At 41.7% G+C, this 20,149-nt stretch overlaps 1 protein-coding gene across 1 annotated transcript in view; it reads left to right on the forward strand.

The window, feature by feature from the left end:
• Nucleotides 1–3,318: 3,318 nt before the first annotated feature.
• ZNF638 (zinc finger protein 638) overlaps nt 3,319–20,149 on the forward strand; it is a 49,809-nt gene continuing 32,978 nt past the window's right edge. The window contains exons 1-5 of the mRNA XM_009884099.1: nt 3,319–3,398; nt 10,642–11,792; nt 11,868–12,238; nt 18,764–18,825; nt 19,114–19,152. Of these exons, the coding sequence (XP_009882401.1) occupies nt 3,319–3,398; nt 10,642–11,792; nt 11,868–12,238; nt 18,764–18,825; nt 19,114–19,152 (1,703 nt within the window). The remainder of the gene's footprint in view (nt 3,399–10,641; nt 11,793–11,867; nt 12,239–18,763; nt 18,826–19,113; nt 19,153–20,149) is intronic.

A 20,149-nucleotide genomic window follows, 5' to 3' on the forward strand; every position in this document is an offset into this window, starting at 1 on the left:
CGCGGTGTAAAAGGCGGGTGAACGAACGCGCGCTCGTAACCCGCAGCATAACGTTTATCTGCACTGCAGCCGAAGTGTCGGCTCGCCGGCAGCGCGCGTCTTGATTTAAGAAGTTTGATAGCACAGCGTGTGCTTACTCAATCTCGGCTTTTACACGTTTGTAACAAACAGCTAGGGAAACGCACCATTTGCTTTCTGATTCTTACCTACGTTGTGTCTCCGTCCAGCTGTGTGTTAGGGAAAGCTCGGACCTTTAATTAAATCTATAAGTTTAGCGCAGTTACATTGACACAAAGCTATCTGGCGGTTTGGGAATGGTGGTTTTGGCTTTGACACTGGCCGTTGAAGGAAGCGATGTTCACTCTGTTTAACTGGAGAGATTGATTGTCATCATTGTATCCTTCGAGAGCTCAGAATGTAGATATGTCTTCTGGCACCTCATGCTTCTCTGTTGGGAGAAGAAAGACGGCTTTCCCGTTTCGTCCTTATGTGACTGGCTTCTTGACTTTGAAGAAAATAGTGGTTGATCTGAATTGGTCAAATAACTGAAGCAACAACAAAAATTCTTTTTTCTCAAGGCAAAGTATTTTTGCACCATAGCATAATCTGGTTTATAGTTCTTACCTAGGAACCTCATGTATTTGGAAATTAGACTCTTTTTTTTCTTTTTTTGAAACTTGGACACGTGCTGCTGTAGTATTTTTGCTTAGTTACAATTATTTTAATACAGTAATGTAATATACGTTGTTATTTTTTACATTTATTTTTCTATAGGATTATTTTAAAAATTATTTAAATAACTGATTAAAATGTATTGTGTTTTTTAAAAAAAACTGATCATCCATCCTGGTTTATAGCCCAGAATTGATGTTGAAATGTGTATTCAGTTTTGGGTTATGTTCTTCTCTCTGGTATGTGGTTATTCACTAGACATTTAGAATATTAAATTATAACTCTGTTGTGAGGTCTACAAGAGGGTGGATATAAAAGTGAGGTAATTATTTTCCCTATTGACAAGGCACTTCTCAAGGACAAAAAGTATCTTCAAATGCAGTTTTTTTCTGATTTAAAAAAATATCATTTGCCAGAACTAACAGAACAATCACTCTGTCTCAAAGGGTGGAGGACATAAGGGACTAGAGTGATCTCTTCTTCAGCTTTTGTGACAACTGATGTAAACGAGTGATATTTATCCAAGGGTGGGGTTCCAAGTGGTTACAAAACTTGCTGCTCCCTGCTATACCGCTGGATTCCTTTTTTTCCCTTCTTCTCTTTCCCAAGTATCTTGCAGTTTGGTTTTGGGGCTGAGCTCAGGGGAAGCTCAACCGTGCTCATGTTAGTCCTTACCAAACAAGGAGCTCTTCAGTTTGTGAAACGGGAAGAATATTGAGACCTTTTTTTTCAGTTTTACATTTGAAGGTAAATAAATTTTTTTCTTACTTCATTGCTGTCAAGTTAAATATTCTGAATGGACTTTGGGTTGTTTTAGGCAGAAGTATTAGTATTTACTCTTTGTCCGCAATGCTGTCAGGCGCATCTCCACATCAGGCGTGCAGAGCTCCATGTACCTCAGAGCTGTTGCATCCATACAAATGTACTTAGTAAACAGCATGCTGGATTTGTACTGCTCTAAATTTGTACTTGGAAAGTGAAAATTGTAAAAGGCTGGTAGATTTCTGCTGCTAATATTCCATGAAGGTGCTGAAATGCCCTTTTTGGGCTTGTTTTAAGAAGTAGTTGCTGAAGGACTTGTGCTGATTTTTATTTTTATTTTTTAGTGCGTGTCTGTGTATAAACTTGATGCACTGAACCCCATGAACACTGGAATGGAGTCTCTTTGGAATATTTCAGTGAATTGTATTACTGAATGTTACTGTCGCTGGCTGGGATGGAGTTAACTATCTTCACAGCAGCCTGTGAGCTGTATTTTGGATTTGTGGCTAAACCAGTGTTGGTCACACAGCAATATTTTGTCTGTTGCTGAACAGTGCTTGCACAGTGTCAAGGCTTCCCCCTGCCCCGCACCCCTGAGAGTAGACAAGGAGTTGGAAGGGTACAGAGCTGTGACCTGGACTGGCTAAAGGGATAATCCATACTGTGTAATATCCTGCTCAGCGGTAAAAACTCGGGTAGAAGAAGCAAAGGGTGTTTTTTGGCTTACAAGGTGGCCGTTGCTTGGAGCCTGGCTGGGTACTGGTCTGCCTGTGGGAAGTGGAGAGTAATAATTGCCCTGACTTTGCTTGGTTTTGTTCACCCCCCCCGATTGTCTTTGTCTTAACTCATGAGTTTTCTTGCTTTTATACTTCCTTTTCTCCCCCTGTCCTGCTGGGGTGGAGAGTGGGGTGAGTGAGTGACTATGTGGGTGTTTGGCTGCTGACCGTCGTTGACATACTACAGTCCTTTTTGGAGCTCAGCGAGGGGCATGAGGGGGATCAAGATATAATGACAAATTTGATCGGAGTGTGCTAGACTGAATTTATTGCTGTTTAGCTGTAGGGCTTTGAAATGGCATCTTTCAGCCTTTGCTGTTTGCTGTGTTGTTTTGTTTTCCCTGGGAAACCTGTGATAAAGGCAGTGCTTTGTTGGCCTCTGTGTTGCTGTCATCCCTGTGTTCCAGGAACCATCGCCTAGAGACAAACAGCAATTATACCGTCGTCCTCTTCTCCTCTGGGACAGATCCTGCCAACCTTGTTGCAATGTCCCTTTGGTTGCTTGAACGTCCTGGCGTAACTGAAATGTTCACAGTGGTGTGTACTGTGAACCTGGTTTTGATTTTGACTGTTACCTATAATGGTAATAATTACACTGCCACCAGTGCCCTGCACACTGCCGCATCATCAGACTCTGAATCCACTGATCCCAATTCAGGTCTTGGTGTATCCTCTGGTAACCATGTGGCTGGGGATGGCAGACAGGAACATGCCCTACGGCAGCTGGCTCCTGGGTGGCATAGCGTGTGGGAGAATTTGGGCAGGTGCCTAGAGCTGTTTTCACCTCCGACGGCCTGGGAGTTTTTGCCTGAGCAGGCATGTTATCCTTCTGAAATGGCAGACCACCTGAAGGAGGGATGCCTTGTAGCTGTCAGAGAGTGGCTTCTAGTGCTCTGTTGGGACCAGCCTACACGTACCAGGCCTGTGTTCAGCACCCTCCAAGGAGCTGGAGGATCCCTGGATCTGAGGATATACAAATGGACACTGTGGCTAAACCAGAGACTCAATGCAGGCATCTCCTGTTGAAGGTGGGGTTTCCTCTTGAGGATGATCTAGTAAACTACAGACGCAAGCGGACCTTGTCTGTTATCTGACGGAAGTGGTGGAGATGGTCTGCGGCAACCTGGACAGCAACCAGGTCTCCAGAGATCCTGATGATTTCCAGTGCACAGGGGCTGTGCAGCAGAGGTTAGTGTTGAAGAGACTGGTGGTGTACAGCAGCACCCAGGTGGGCTGGCTAGAGAAATAAAGGCGCCAGCTGTGGAGGAACTGTCCCACCAGCTCCAACGATTCAAAGAGAATTCTTCCTCCTCGCTGCTACAGGCTGGCGTCTCAGCTATAAAGGGTGCCACATGGAATCAGCCTTTCCCAGCTCAGGACAGGACTCACAGGCACATATGATATGCCACCCATTGGTTCCATCTGTGTGACCGTGGGGAGCATGTGTGGAAGTAGGGTGGTGTGCTGTCTCGGACCTAACATGTTGCATTTGTGAATTGTGGGGGAAAACAGCTAAAAAGTGTCCATCTAGGAGAATTACTGTTCTGCTTGATATCAAGCAGTTCCCCAGATGCAGTAGAAGGGCTGAGGATGCCTGTCCTCCTCCTGATCTTAATGAAGGGACATCTGGTCTTCTATGGTAGGACTCAGATGATGAGTGCTCTGACCAGGAATAGGGTGGATTTGTCTCTGCCCAGGCAGATGAAAGGGACAACAGGCTTGACTGGATGATGTGGATTTAATGGCCTGGCACATCGGACCCACAGGAGCACAAGGTTCTGGTGGACTCCAGTGTGCAGTGTACCCACCCCAATGCCATCAGGGGATTGGAGTGGAACCCGTCTGGATTTCAGGGGTGACTTCACTCTGTAGTAGTCCCATATGGCAGCACCAAGGTCTGGTGGAGGTTGGAGGCTGAAGGTGGACTGTCATGATCTGAAGGAGGTCATGCTGCTGTGCCGGACATGCTGCACTCCAGTATGAGCAGGAGCCCGAGGCAGCCAGGTGGTATGGCGCAACTGGTGCTGCCCATGCGTGCGCCATCCCTTGGGCAGCTGAGTGCAGGCCACAGGCTGCTTTCATGTGGAGGGGTGTTCATGCACCTGGAGCTGACTAACCTAGGATGGAAGCACAGCCCTGTCTTTTGCCATGGACTGATACAGGCAGCACTGGAACAGAGTGAAGCCCCTGAATACCCAATACACCGACAACGTCATTGTGTTGGGCAACACAGCAGAGGAAATCTTTGAGAAGGGAAAAGAATAATCCATATCCTTCTGCCGGTTTTGCTGCAAAATGAAGTGAGACAAGGGACCTGCAAAAGAGATCCAGTTCTTGAGGCTGAAGTGGAATCATGGACATCGTCACATCCCTATGGATATGGTCAGTAATATAACAGCCACATCCCCACTAGCTAACAAAAAAGAAACAGCAGCTTTCCTAGGCGTTGAGGGTTTCTGGAGAATGTGTGTTCTGGGTTGCACTCAGCTTGCATGTCCTCTCTGTTGAGTAACCCGAAAGAAGAACTATTTCAAGCAGAGCCTTGTGGCAGGCCTTGGAACAGATCCAGCAGGCGATAGTTGGTGCATTCACTCTTGGGCCAGGGCAGGCAGGACCAGCTGCGAGGACCATGCTCTGCACTGCAGCCCAGGAACATGGCCACCTTGGGAGCCTTGGGCAGAAAAGCCCTGGGGAGACCTGAGGCCACCTCCAGCATTTGGGAATATTTCTGTGAATTAAGTGATACTGGCTCCAGCTGGGAAGGATTGTGGTGCTGTGTTTTGGGTGTGTGACTAAACCAGTGTAGGTAAGCACCGATATTTCGGCTATTGCAGAGCACTGCTTGCACAGCATCAAGGCTTTCTTCCCTGCCTTCCTCCAGGCAAGCAGGCTGGAGGTGGGCAAGAGGTTGAGAGTGGACACAGCTGGGACAGCCAACCTGAACTGGCCAAAGTGACATTCCGTACTGCGTAATGTCATGCTCAGCTGTATAAATGGGATGGAGTAAGAAAGAGGAGGGTTTTGGCTTCCAAGGTGGCTGTTGCTGGAAGCCCGGCTGGGCACTGGTCTGCTTGCAGGACGTGGTGAGTGATAGCCTTTGCTTGGCTCCCCCCATTTCACTTTTCATACCGTCTCTATCTCATCCCATGAGCTTTATCACAGTCCCCTCTCCCTGTCCAGCTGGGGAGGGGGTGTCTGAGTGAGTGGCTGTGTGAGTGCTTGGCTGCTGGCCTCAGTCGGCCTTCTGCATGTTTAAAGTCACATTGCTGTGAGTGCAAACAGTGTGATCCTTCTGGGGTTCCCGGGTTTGCCATCTTTGTGGCCTGAAAATGTTGGCTGTGGATGAATATTTGATTAGCCATAGTATTGGTCTCTGCAGTATGCCTGGTTTCCCAAAGTGTCATTATATTGAAATGCAATCTTTACTTGACTGGTCTGCAATTAGCACATATCCAGAAAATTGAATACTATTTATAGAGACAAATCGGCAGAAAATTACTCTTTCAATGACTGTGCGAGACTGTATCTTCAGTTAAAGCCTTCTCTTGTCACTAGAGAAAGCAGCTTCCGCCTTATGAGGTCTCACTGCCAAACCTGTAACTTAAGCCTCCTGTTTTGTTTGTGATTGATTTCTGTATTGCACAACTGGCTTCAAAAGGTGTTTCTGTTGTTGACAGACAGCTGACCACTGAAATGGTACAGCTTCAAGATACAGGTACACCTTCAACACTAAGAGTTTGAACTCAGCAGTATTGCTGGTCAGTGCTGCATTTCCCTTTATCGGCTTGCGGGACTTCTCATATTTGCTTCAAATCTGCTAGTACCCACTGCTTTTGTCTGTTAATTCCTGTACCTGTAAGAGACAGGAGTTTTCTACATAGTATCACTGGCTTGCCTCCAGATTGGTTTAGTGAATTGTCAGCTTTGTTAATATCCTTCTCTGGGTCACTTTAGTTAGGTAGCTTTAGCCTTGCGCGAGGATATGCTACAAAAAGGCTAGAGAGAGTTTAAAACTGCAAAACAGTTACTTACTACTGCTAAACATGCACTGAGGCTGGTAGGTTTTATTAGGCTGCTAGTCTGAGCATTAGCATGCTCACTGCTCCCAGTAGGACAGCCACAGGGTATTTGCTGACTGGTTGGGCATCGGGAAGAGAAGACCTCACTGCTCCCTGAAAGGGCTCCTCAGTGTTGTTAGGTTGCGGTCATCCACTGATGTCATCCATCCATCAACACCGCCTCCCTGTTTTTTTTTCGTTAGGATTTTTTTTTTCCATTCTTGGTTGGTGTCTTTCCTATTGAATCCTTGAGCTGCAAATGGCACCTGTCTTGCTTGTAATCCTGTCCCGTCCCCGTCCCCCCCCCCGGCCTTTTTTTAACTCTCTCTGTAGACTTTATCAGAACTCTTTTCTACAATTCTATCAGTTTTCTCAGCAGCCTGGCCGAGGTTATGCAGCTGGGTTGCACCAGAGTTGGATCCTTGAAACACAGGCAGCTGGACCTCTGGGGAGGGAGGAAGGTTATAGGGAGAGAGGGTAAAAGCTTGTTCTACCAGTAGCCTCGAACCTGGGAAGGTGCAAGATCAGTCTGTACTCACCTTAGGAACAAATGTAGTTGTTAAGGCTCTTCAGTGTGTAACCAGGTAGCCAGAGCTTTTCATTTATCCATCCATATTGGGAAGCTTGGCAAAATGGACTGATGAAGTTGAACAGAAGGCAAGAAGGGTAAAATTTGGCTTTTCTGTGATACTCTGAAATTTTAAGTTTCAAGGACGTAACTTTTCCAGGAGTCAGGTAAGCACAGTGGTCTTTGGGGAATTACACATATTTTTTATCTGCTTACGATGAAGCGTCAGCAAAGGTGCACGATCACTGCTGTAAGAGTGGACAGGATGTCACTGCACCAGAAAAAGCAGTCTAGAGGATCACAGAGAAACTCCAAACAAAGCTTCTTTTGAAGAGGAAGGTGAGAATCTAGCCTTAAATGTCCAGGCCATTGTTAGCTTAGCCTTGGCATCACTTTATCTTTCAACTGTCATTTCCAGCATTTATTTGGAAAAGGTCAGTCATGAGACTCAGCTGATTAAGGCTTCATTGCACGCTTGCTGCTGTTCAGCACATCACTGCATGTCAGAAGAGAATTTGAGCATACAACTTCCACAGGGAGGAGTGCAGTTTAAATGTTTTGCCTCTGTGTCCTACAGCTTCAGATGTAGATGGGGTCGGCTGGTGAGGAAACTAATGTTGTAAATGTGCTCAAATATATTTGCATTATTGTGGGTCTGAGTGAAGTCCTCAATGTTTCACTGCAGATAGGTTTCAGAGTTAAGGGCTGTACAGCACAAATATGTTTGTCTTTTAAAACCTCGACTTTAAGGTTACTTCGTACTTTTGTTTTGAATTTTTTCATGAGCTAGCCTTTTTATCACAGAAATCACAAAACTGTCTCTTGTATTTCTTCAATTATTAATATTGATGGAGAACCTAACGGTTTTAGTTTGAGAGAGAAATTCTTAGTATCTGTTCCCTTATTTTTGTGACTCAGGAAGGTAGTTTTAAATGCTAGTGCCATGTCTCTTCTGTTTAGCTGAAGAGACTCTTCTTGGTGTGTGTCTTCCAACACCATGGTGGCTGAGAAAGTGGCTCTCGTGGTCCTGTTTGTTAACAATCATCCAATGCTGAGGCTGTTTGTTTTTTAACGTTTTTCGACGGTAGGTTAGCAGGCCCCGCATTGCCATGTCGTGAACAGATTGCAGCATTTTGTTTGTTGATTCTGAGAAAAATCTCTGTTTGGTGATATTGCTTAATTAATATCTCAGGTAAAATGACATTACAATCTTTAGACTGGTAACTGAAGAAAGTTTCAGGACTTAGAAGAAAGTACATTAAGTTATAGGCATGGTCTCTAGCATTGAGTCTGGGTTACTGTTGAACACAGGATATTGGAACTCTGTTCTACTTCAGTAAGGCTATTTTTATGTTTTTAGTATCCAAAATGGAAGATGTTTTCTCTTCATTTTGGTGTACTGTTGCTAAAACAAAGTGTGGGAAAAAGCCTCAATTTTAGTTTAGAATATTCACTGAAAAGCAAAAGAAATTTAATCTGTTTTGGTGTTAAATAGATTATTCTAGTAGTTCACTTTGGCATAAAGTGAGTATATACCCATATTCCCTGTTGAACATGACTGTACCTTAGGATTTTACTGGAGTGATAGCTTTAAAAATTGTCATAAATGGAAAATTGTGGCATTCCGATACTGACCATGCAATATGTTGGTTGGCTTTTTCTACCTGCTGATGCCTGGAGTAGGCTGATGGTGTGCCAGCTCTGACAAGAGGTTTGTAGAGGCGTGTGACTTACGGCAGTGGTTCAAGATACTGGTGTGTGAGCATACCTGATCACAGTGCGCTGGTGGCTGAGTGATCTATGCTGCCTGGAAATCTCTAATTGAGTGGTAAAAGTTCTTCTGTTGAAGTTCTGGTTTGCTCCTGAATAGATACCCTGGGAGATTCCTAATCCACTGAATTAAGGTTCAGTTTGCAAACCAGCATGTTTATTTTTAAAATGTGCTCTACTAATGTATTCATACTTGTTCTTGTATGGGTGGCTTTGATACTGTTCTCTTTCCAGCTACTTTCCAAATTAATATGCTGAGAGGCTTTTTTGCCCTCCAGTGATGAGAGTTCCAGAGAACAGCAAAACTGAAAGGCAAGAGATTACTTTGTGGCTATTTGCTTAATAGTCTGTTTTGAAACTGTCTTGAACAAACTTGGCCTAACACGCAGTTACCATTTAAATATGATTTAATTTGTTGAAGGAAGAGGCATATTGGGTAAGGAGTCCTGGATGAGAGGCCAGAGTTCTGGGATTGTTGTCTGGTGGGATATCTCTTCTTTGTTATGGCTTCCTATGTTTTTGTAATGGAGAAGAGATATGATAAATGTTTCTGTAGCTACTGTTTCTTCTTGGCCTGACTTCAATTTGTACTTAGTTAAAATTAAATAACTTAAGAAGAATGCTTAACATACAGATAGTAACAAGTTACAGGAATCCAGTGGTAAAATCTGAACCTCCTGCAGCTTGTACATAGTTCATGTCTCTTAAGCTGCAGCTGCATGTAATTTTTATTTTTTGAGTTATGGTTCTCAAGCTTCATAACTTCAGCCCTTACAGATGAGAAACATGAGAGAGACACTTCCATTTACTTGAAAAACTTTGTTTGGGGTCAACTTGTGAGATTTGAAAACAAAACCTGTGATGGAGATAGTGTTGGTGAGACAAGAACCTCAACACTGCAGAAATACAGCATACAAGTGCAGAAACAACTAGGAATGTCTGCGAGCCCTATTATAGTTATGCTTAGTGAAAATCTGTTAGTAAAACTCATTCAGACCTAATATATTGCTACAAGAAGAATGAAAACAGCAGGTTATCCAGTTTGGGGAGATGGCAGACTGACAAAGGGTGGAGTGAGGACTTCTTGGGAATCCTTCTGACTGCTGATTCTGCAGTTCTGGAGTGCAGACAGAGCTGGACAGATGGGGCACCTTGCTTTCAGTATGCTACAAGAATGCATTTCCAAAAGTCAGTTTTTGTTAGTGTGAGCATCGCTTTGTCTTATTCTACCTGTATTTGTATATTCTTTTACTGCCTTACAGGATTGAGTTTTCAGTGATTTCAGCTGAAATAAAAGATGGCAGTTTCCATGCCCATTGTGCTTTTTTTTAATGCTTGTATGTAGATGGTTTCAGTTTCTGTGTGATTTTACACCTTTCTGTTTAAGGTTGTTTCAATATAAGATCTTGCCTTTAACATCTGGGAGATGGAAATTTTCTAGCCACAGAATTCAAATATTGTCACACCCTTGGAATACTTTCAGGAGTGTGGTCATAGGCGTGTCCATCCTGAAAATTGTTCTGCTGTCTTCAGATCAATTCCACAGTGACTTGACATCCAACTTGTAACTGTTTTGAATTCTCTACATAATGATTTCACTTACAGTTCATACCTCATAAACATTTGTAGAGGGTTTTAATACTTTGGCTTATTGCTCATAAAATAGCTCTAACTGTAAATAAATCCAAACTGTGTTGTCATTACAAACTGAAATATCAAGTTTTAGAAAATGGTGTTGAAAGAGAGTCATCAGTAGTTCTGTTGTCTGTGACATTGAACTTGTTGGGTAAAGCTTATTTACTTAATTTTCTGTTGTCTATTCACTGCATCTAAGATTTTGTGCGGTGAAAGAAAATGTTTTTGTTCAACAGAATTTCAAATTCAAAAGGACCATTTAAACTGTCATTAAAATACTGTTTTGTGACTTCAGTTGTTTTTCTCACCGGTTGTAGAATCCACTGCGTAAAGTAGGTGAAAAGATAAAATAATCTAATACTTGTCTTTTAACTTTCAGCTTTGTGTTATTCTTGGAAAGTTTCGCACCACTTGTGAATTCCTTGAACCTTGGCATTGCAAGCCCACTTCTGTTGGGCCCTCCTCCTTTACAGCTTGCACAAATTAAGACACAGTTGGCTCTTCAGCAATTGACCTCAGTTGCTACCAACAGTTCTGCACCTCCTTATGCTTGGTTAAATCAAGCATTTCTGAAAAGCGCAATGTTTAGTCCTAGAGGAACTTTACCTCAGAGGCCGAGAGGACCTAATCCATCTGGCACAAAGCCTCCAGGATCCTTTAGGGGAGGAGGTGCAGCAGGTCTTCAGAGAAAGCCTGCACCTGGAACACCTCAAGGAGTGTCACAAAGATTTTCGGGACAGGAAACGTTTCAGTGGACGGGTTCACAGAGGATAAACGTTCGGGTAACTCTGCACAGGGCTGATCCGAGGCAGGTAAAAGCGAAGACGAACATACACCAGGAGCAGAAGGGAGAGCCCCGCACAAGTCACTGGGATAATACCCCGTGCTCCGCTGGGACAACTGGGCAAAAGCCGTCTACCTCGGCACGGGTCACAGAGCAGAACTCAAATGCCCAGAACCGCTACACACCAGAAAGCGCTTCCAGTATTTTAGCGAGTTTTGGGCTCTCTAATGAAGATTTGGAGGAACTCAGTCGCTATCCAGATGATCAGTTAACACCTGAAAACATGCCGCTAATCTTGAGAGAAATACGGATTCGTAAGATGGGTCATTCTTTATCTGGTTTACATTCTCAGAGCAGAGGAGAAGAAGCGGTTGGTGGTACAAGTGGTACAGCAGTCAAGAGTAAAGTAATTGATTATGGGCACGCAAGCAAATACGGTTATACAGAAGATCCTCTTGAAGTGCGTGCTTATAATTCTGAAGTGCTGGCTGAAGATCCTCTCGAAGCACGTGTCTATAATCCTGAAGCGTCGAGCGGAGAGAACAGGGAAGACTTCCAACGAGAGCAGAATATGTCATTGGGTGTCCCACCATCTAGCGTGACCTGTAATCCAGTGTTTCCAGTTGAAGACTTAATAAAACCGACGGGGTTCCAGAATGATTCATCAAACACTCGATCGTTTTTTCCAGCTGAGACTCCGGGAAAGGTGTCTGGATTGTGTGCAACACCCACTGGACTCCCTGTGGTGAAGTCTGTTTCCCAGCCTGCAATACCGCCTGTCATGCCACCCATGATGCCACCTATAATGCCACCCTTGGCACAGCCCATGATGCCACCTGTCATGCCGCCTCTTGTCCAGCAGTCTATGACCCAGCATGTCATGCCACCGATGACCCAGCCACCCTTTTCAGCTGAACTTCTTGCAGCTGTAAGCCAACATGACCGAATTCAGCATGAATCTGGTACAAGCCAGTCTAATGCCCAGAGCGGCTCAGGAGCAGGACAGAAGCCCTTCCAGACACAGGCTGAGGGGCCAATTAGATCTCCTTTTGGTATTGTGAAAGCATCATGGCTTCCCGCGTTTCTACAGTCTGATGCCCAGAAGATAAAAAGATTGCCCACTCCGTCAATGATGAATGACTACTATGCTACATCTCCAAGAATATTTCCACATATGTGTTCTCTGTGTAACATTGAATGCACTCGTATGAAGGTGAGTGTCTTTCAAAGATTATTGCATAAATTTGTACTCGGCATCTTACCTGTTGCACTGTTTTATGAACTATTTTTTTTATTGTGCATTAAATGAATTGTGATGCTGTTCTCCAGTTTGAGTGCTTACGTGCAAATTTCAGAATGCTAGAAACAGTGCTAGTAAACGCTAGCACAGCGTGTTCTGTTCCAATTTGCATTTCAAAGTTGTCATGCACATTGATTATTATTTTTTTAAATTAAAAATTATTTATGTCTTCTGCAGTGGGTTTCAAGTGACAAAACAACCCTTTTATCAGTGGAGTAAAATACTAACATCATCTGGGTAACTAAAATGTGTGCAAAAATTGTATGCTGAATCTCGGTAGGGTAGATGAGATGTTTGTGTATTCAGCTCCCCTCCTGCAAAGTCTGCATTAAAACAAAGCAGCCTATTTATCTGCAAAAATGTAATCTTCCAAATGTGGTCTATGCGACATTGACTGTTCCAGAGACTGAAGACTAGCTCTGAGGGACACACAAAATGCTTTCATTCATCTGACTGAGCTTTCAGCTATGAAACACATAACGGTTTCAGCTCTTGAAGGAAGAAAAAGAAGGAACTGGTGAATACTGGGAGAGAGAGAAGCGTTCTGAAAGCTGTGGATTTCTCTTGAAAGATCTAGGCTTGATATGTCAAAAATACAGGAGAGTGTAATTTAAAAAAATTAAATAATTCATTGTCAGTTTCATGTGTTTAAAATTTAAATAGTCTTCAACAAACCTGTGGAAAGCCTGTGGGGGAGTGTTTTTTTTGCAATTTGGCAAAATCATGCAAGATTGTTAGGCCCTATTTGTGCTGTGTATTAAGAAAGTGAATGAACAGTTAAGATGGTGACAGCTGCATTAGGGGCTTCAGAATAAAAATAAATTCTCAAGTGCTTTTGCACTGGAAGCAACGAAGGCCACGGAGAAGTGCAGCTGTTTGGGCAGACTTGAAAACTTAAAGGGAAGTTTGATTTAAAATAAAAATGTGTAAAATTGATCAGGGCAACAAATTTGGGTTTGTGTTAATAAATGGACAAAACACTTTGGAAAAGTGTAATCTATTTAAATGTGAATTACTGAGTTGCTTGCTTACTGGTGTTTTCTAAACTGAAGCAAATGCTTTTACTAAAAATACTTTCTGACTAATTAGCTATGAAGTTTTCTGGGGAGATTAAAGGTTATATCTTCTTGCCCTAAAGGCACCATGATGTAGCATGTGTTCTCCAGATGTTCTGATCTGACTGCAACTACGCAACCTTTTCTCCCTCTCATGGCTGCTTCTAGCTCTGGCATATATTAACTTTATTCTGAATAGTATTTTTTTTTTCTTCATGTACACCTGCTTCTGTGTAGGCAGTTCAGACTTTTGAGACTTCATGGGGCAAGCCATGTTTAGACAGCAGTGTTGCAAAATAACCAAGAGAGTTAAGTTTTACTGCAAAAAATAAAAGTTTGTGTTAAGAAATGTCAATCTTGTGTATTTGTGAATTTTAAAGAATGAAGAATTCCTCTTACTTTCAGTTTTAAAGTTTGCTTTTACAGATAAAGTTTTCTTTGTCTCAGTTGTATGGTTAAAGCTGACCTAGACATTCTGAAACAGCACCTACAAACTGAAAGAGACGCGATGGGGAAATGATCTAGTCGAAGTTGGTAGTCATGTGTGGTATGACTTGCACTAGGAAATGGTTGTTTCACACAGAGCGTAGATACCGTTTGCCACAATGTTGTGAAATCTTAATTGAAAAATAACGGAACAAGTTCATGGAAGAAGATCCTTCAGAGGCAATGTGAATACCCTCTGATGGCTCAAGAAACACTTGATGAGCAGATGACTGGAGGTGGCTCTGCCTTGTTATTTACCTCCCTAGCCATCCCCTGTGGCATGCTGTGGGAGAAGAGGTGCTAGGTAAGCTAGATAGACCTTTGGTCTCCCCAGCACACCTGTAAACGAACTGGATCTTCAGATCTGTTTTTAGGTCAAAGTGATTAGACAGGATGATTTCTGGTGTGTAGTACCAAGTTGTAACAAGCAGTTTAAGAATGCTTTGTTGTGACGTGGCAAATTGGAAAGAAAGTAGGCAAGCAAAGTGGGTAACATGAAACAAGAACGGATGAAGATGATGAAAGATACCGAATGAGGAATCCAATGCTTGAAGATACTGGATATCTGAAAAACAGTTTCAATGGTGTTAAAATGATGGATTTCAAGTTCAGATTATTCATGGTGATGAGCTGTCTCTTTTCATAGATTCTTTTAATCTAATCTTGTACTGAAGTACAGACTCATCTAGGATTCATTTTCTTGCCAAGGTAGAAGCAGAAGCTGCATTGCCTGTCAGAAGAGAATTCGAGTGTGCTACCTGGCATTAGTTTATTAAAATGACAGGATTACGGCTGGATGTGAGACCCGACTCCTGCTCCTGGAGAGTCAGTCTGCCACTGAAATTGCAGTAGCTGTTAGTGGCTAAAACTTCGTATTTGCATCATCTGAACTGTATCCCCCTTGTTCTTTCAGCTTGGCTCTCCCATAAACTCAGTGAAATATTGGCTGAGTTTTGGCTTGGAGTAAAAAATCCTTCTGCTGTTCTCTTAAGCCTCCAATCAGTTCTCCCCCCGTAGGTCTTTCTTCTTAAGTGTCTAACTTGCTTAATTAATGAGGTGTGATGAAATCCAAGATGAAGGTGGTCTTGAGATGTCTGCAGCATACCAAACGAGTTCTGTTTGGAATGTCATACAACTAAGGAAGTAAATGTATTTTCTAGTTCTTTTGTAATCTGAAAAGAACCCTGAACACCGCTTCTACAGAACTATTTATATATATTTGAAGGTGTTTTTTGCTAATATACTGTTCAGAAGTCAAAAGTTAAAATATATTCTGTTGGGATGGCATAGCTATTGTAGATCTGTTCATGAAAAAAAAAAAAGTTATATTTTTTTCAAGCTTTGAAACTTTTTTGTAAGGCATATGGCTAATCCTCTTATGCAATGATACGTGGCAGGTCAGCGGCTGCGTGATAAACTGCCTACAGTCCAGGGCTGAATGTGAAGAGTGCTTCATCTGTTTCATGCAATAGACTTTGGAAAGACTCTGTTCAGTATTTCTTTTCCTATCAAAACTGTTCACTGGCTCTTTAGCAATAGGTGGTGGCAGCCTCGATTATTTGGCGATGTCTCCAGCCACCTTGGTTGGGTCCTGCTGAGATATTTATTCAGAGGTGAACTGGAGAAGTCCTGCCATTTGAATCGATGGTGCAACTTCGTACTTGGCTGTCTGTGTGGTTCTTCAGTCAGGTGTCAACTCTCCAACAGACTGTTTAGCTTTCTAAAATACTGTGGGTTTGTGGGAAATGATGATTACCATGAACTTGAAAGCAAGTTGTTATTGGAGCAGCATCAGAAACGTGCAAGGTTTGTCCTTATTTTTATCTTGTGTTCGGAGGGTTTTTGTGGCATTGTCAGGGATGGCTGTACATAATACTGTGTTATAGGAAAAGGTATGTTCAAGAAAGGAGGGCTTTTTGAGCTTTAAAAAATTAATTTGGAAAACTAATTGACACTATGGTGACTTGTTGATCTAGAAGGTGTTCTCAAACATTTGTACCTTTGTGTCGTGCAACGTTTTTTCATAGAAGAGTGCCCAATTTTGCCCTTGGTTAGATGGAATCTCCCCTCAGTGTTGTCTTCTTTCAAATATGTTTACAAAACCTCCAACTTACCAAAACATTTTATGAATATTTTACAGAGCAGTCTCATTTTCAACTTGAAATGGTGGATGTACTGGAATAATAGAGTGTGATTTCTCAGTCTTCAAACACATACCACTTTTGGAACAAAGTAGATTTGCAATATTGCCAGCACGAAGGATCGTACTTACTGTGTATGACAGTTTTTGTTTTCTAGCTCAAAGAGATTTAAAGTGAGGGTGATGTCTTCTTGGGCTTTAAACTGCGTGGAGTCATGGGGACTCATTGTTTTCCACAGAGAATTGGACTTATGATCCCTTTGCTGAAGTAAGGGGACAAAATGCGGATGTGCTCCATTTTACTCCTAGTTTTTCTACATAACACCTTGCTGCGAAACTGGCACAAACAAGTGCAGGTACTATCCCTGTGTATTAGTGTTATCTTACTATTGGCAGAAGAGGCAGGTTTGGAGACAGGAGACGCTGTGCTCTGTCAGCTGCTTCTTCAGGACCTTTTTGGTGGTGATCCACAAGTAACAGGAGATTTGTCAGTTGTGCAGAATTAGCTAACACAGCGATCAAGGTGCTCGTTCCTGCGGGGTGTTGGGTTGTGGAGCAGCAAGCAGTGCTGCTGCTGTAATAAACTGGCTGTGAGTTATTATACTTACCAGGATGGGATGGAGTGCTTGTGCTGGGAAGGGATCTTGTCTTTTTGGGGGAAGGATCTGTCTTTGGGGACAAACTTACCAGAGGGAGTGGAATATATCTGAAGACTGAGAAGGGCAAGGAATTAATCAAAGAGGAGGAATACGCATAAATCGAGACTCCTGTAATTCTGTGGGATGCAAGAGGGCATTGGCATAATGAAGACTTGAAGAAGAGAAGAATGTTGTGTTTGTTAGGGAGGAGAATATCTCTTTGTAGGCCTGCCAGTCTCGTTAATGCTCGTTGGACCGGTAGCTAAAGACATTTGGAAGCAAAATGGCCTCCCTTGGCCCTGGCGGGCACTGCGCACACTTTCTTCGTTTGGGACTACGGAAGCGGGCTACTTGAAGCCCGATTTCCTTTCATTTCCACAAGCTAATTTGTTTTAGCCCTTGAGTAATAGTTTTTATTTTTCTTGTCTAACTTGGAGACCCTAGAAAAATGGCATTCTTAAGAATGGGACTGCTTAGCAATGGCATGTTATTAGGAAAAAAAGTGTTAACGGTGAACTGCTCGCTCTTGTGTGCATGCTGTGTATTCACTGCCTATGCAGTTCTACAGCTGCAAGTTGTTTTATCAGTCTGCTCTGCAGCTCTTCATATGCTTTGGCTCAACTGATGAGACTAATGCAAAGGGTATTCTGAGTAATATTTTTCTGATTTTATTTGAACAGTTAGAATATTTTTATGAACACAGCTAGTAAAATCTTTTAATGCCTTTCTGAGACTGGTTAACCCGTATATCTGTTTCTTCAGGAAATTGTGGTAAGTCTTGTGCTTAAAATGCATTTTAATTTCTTTTTATATGTGGAGTATAAATAGTTTGGGTAACTGTCTTGTAGCACATTTTAGTGTTGATAGGCTGATAGTGTAAGTGCAAGGAACAGCTGTTTTCACCACGTTCTCTGTGTTGCCAAAATGCACAAAACTAACTGTGCCCTGGTCACATTAATTCTTCCACCTCATAGGCTTTGAGTAAACCATTATGAGCTTTTCTTTTAACCAGCGTGTTCAGCATTTTTGTCAATAAACAAGAGGGGTTGATACTGCCAGCTACGCATGTTATAATCTTTTGTGTTGTAAACCAGCATGCACTTAGAAAAAGTGATATATAATTTCACAACTGCAAAATAGTTTATGAAGCCTTGTTTGTCAGTTGCATTATTCAGCCTTTATTATCTATTTTAAAATATAACAGCAGCTAGAAGTTGTTTTTTAAAGGATGCTTAAGAATTATTGTTGATGCCATATGATACCTTACAGCTTCAGACCGTACAATATCTCTTCTCAATAGCAAACTGACTACAGCAGTTGCTTTCACTAGCAGGTCAGTTTATTTTCATAATAATAATACTAGAATAAAGTCTCCAGGCATAGCTTCCCGTGCTGGGGACTGATTCTCTGTTTGCAGTTAAACCCGTGCTTAAGTATTTTTCAGGATTGAGGGCTTGCATTGTACTTCTGGATTTGTCTCATGCTTAACCCATCAGTTATTCCTAAGGACAGCTTTTCTTAAGTTTCTTTAAAATATAAAAATATCAGTGTGTGTGTGAAAAATTTCATCAGACATTTTGACTGACCTTTGGTTGTAACATTATTAGGAGTGAATGTTCTTGAACTTAAGGCATGAAAAGTCATGCCTCTGTAGAACTGATATTTGGCTTAAAGGTACCATGTTGTGTCGGGTTCTCTGATTTATTCAGCTTAATTTGCTGTGTATGTGTTCATCAGTCTGACATTCTGTGAAGACTGCTAATAGTTTTCTTTCTTTTAATGTAGCCGGCTATTGGATCAACCTTTTGCATTAGGAGTGTGGTGACAACAACCCAGTGTATTGCTGGAAGTAACATATTCGTTTAATATGATGAATTTTGTTCAACTTCCACTTAGATTTCTTTGTATTCTTTAAGAGCTTTTGATAATCATTAAGTATTTTCATCTTTTGCATAAAGAGTAATAATTCTAAGTGAGAAATTTGACCTTGACATAAGATCATTTGTTAGGTAAAATTTGATGGAAGGGAAAATACGATAACACATAACTAGAAATTGTGGTCAAATGCTAACATTTTACATGCTAATCAAACTTCCCTGGATGTCTTTTCTCCAATTAGGACTGGATTCTGCATCAGAACACTCCTTCTCACATTGAAAGCTGCCGCCAGTTACGTCAACAGTAAGGAATCTGTTTAAAAAGTTCACTTAGTGTAAAAAGTGTTTTCTGTGCATGGACGTAGTCTGTGAAAATGTACTTGTTGGATTTCTGTAATGAGAATTGTCAGTATCTGAGAACCATTCTTAATTGACTTTAGACCATTAGGGTGAAAGATGAATTGGCACTTGGTGCTTCTGGAGTCCTGAATGGGAATGTTTATCTGTAAAAGCTACCGCATGGAAGTGAAAATTGTGTTCAGATGGCAAATTTAGCTTTTTCATTGATGGTCATATTTTTAACATTTAACAGATACCCTGATTGGAACCCTGAGTCTCATTCCTCAAAGAGGTAACTGCTTTTTGATTACAGGCTGTTTTTAACTTGTTGGTATTATAAACATGGCAATTAATGCAATTAATTTTCCTGTTTTGCTCACTGGTAACTCTATTAGTGGTGTCAGATTTTTATTATAAAATTGTGTGGGGTGCTTTTGTGGTTTTTGTCCTAAGTTTGTTTAATACAAGTGGTGTAGTATCTGAAATTCTTTCATAAGGATGAGAGTAAAGTCTGTAGAAAAGTCTGAAGATTGATATTATGAGCAGTTTTCCCTTGAACCTTCTAACTGTCCTTCAGTCAGTTGTAAGTTATTGGATGTGATACAGTAGTAACGGTAAGAGACTGTGACCAGTGTTAGATCACTGATTAAACTGCGTGAGTGATTTCTGACTTTAAGGCTTCATCTTTTTCCAGTTAAGCTGTTCTTGTTTGCAACTTGAAACCTGTTTGACAATAGGCGTGCTAGTGTTAGCTCTTATTTCACACTCGTCAGTCCCTAGATCCCTTGGGAAGTTACGTGATCACAAGTTGAAAAAACACTGGAATTCATGAACTCATGTTTTGTCCTTAAAAATTATCTTGTTTACTAATAATTTTTTAAAAACACACCCAGTGGACTAATTCTACTTGAATCTCAGCAAGACTGGATTATTTCACTGATTCAGTGTTTGTACGTATTTCAACTTGCATACAAATAGGAATGATACGAATTTAATTTTTGCCAGATTTTCCTGTGACTTTCCGTTAATTAGTTTGACATGCTTCCTGGAAAGTTAACTATTCAGTTTAAAAAAAAAAAAGTTAAAAAACTTAACATGTAGGTCAGGTTAATTTGCAGAGTGCATTTGAGGTCGCTCCATGCTATTAGACAAGGAGAAATAATTTAAAGAGAGAAATAAAACACATCTACTTTTGAAACTTCCATGAAGAGAATAATTATATTTTAAAACCTCAAACTGAAATTGCTGCCCAGCGCTGCTGATGCTACATGCAACCCAGGCAGAGGAAA

Source organism: Charadrius vociferus, unplaced genomic scaffold (genome assembly GCF_000708025.1).
Source record: "Charadrius vociferus isolate BGI_N301 unplaced genomic scaffold, ASM70802v2 scaffold544, whole genome shotgun sequence".
NCBI lineage: Eukaryota > Metazoa > Chordata > Aves > Charadriiformes > Charadriidae > Charadrius > Charadrius vociferus.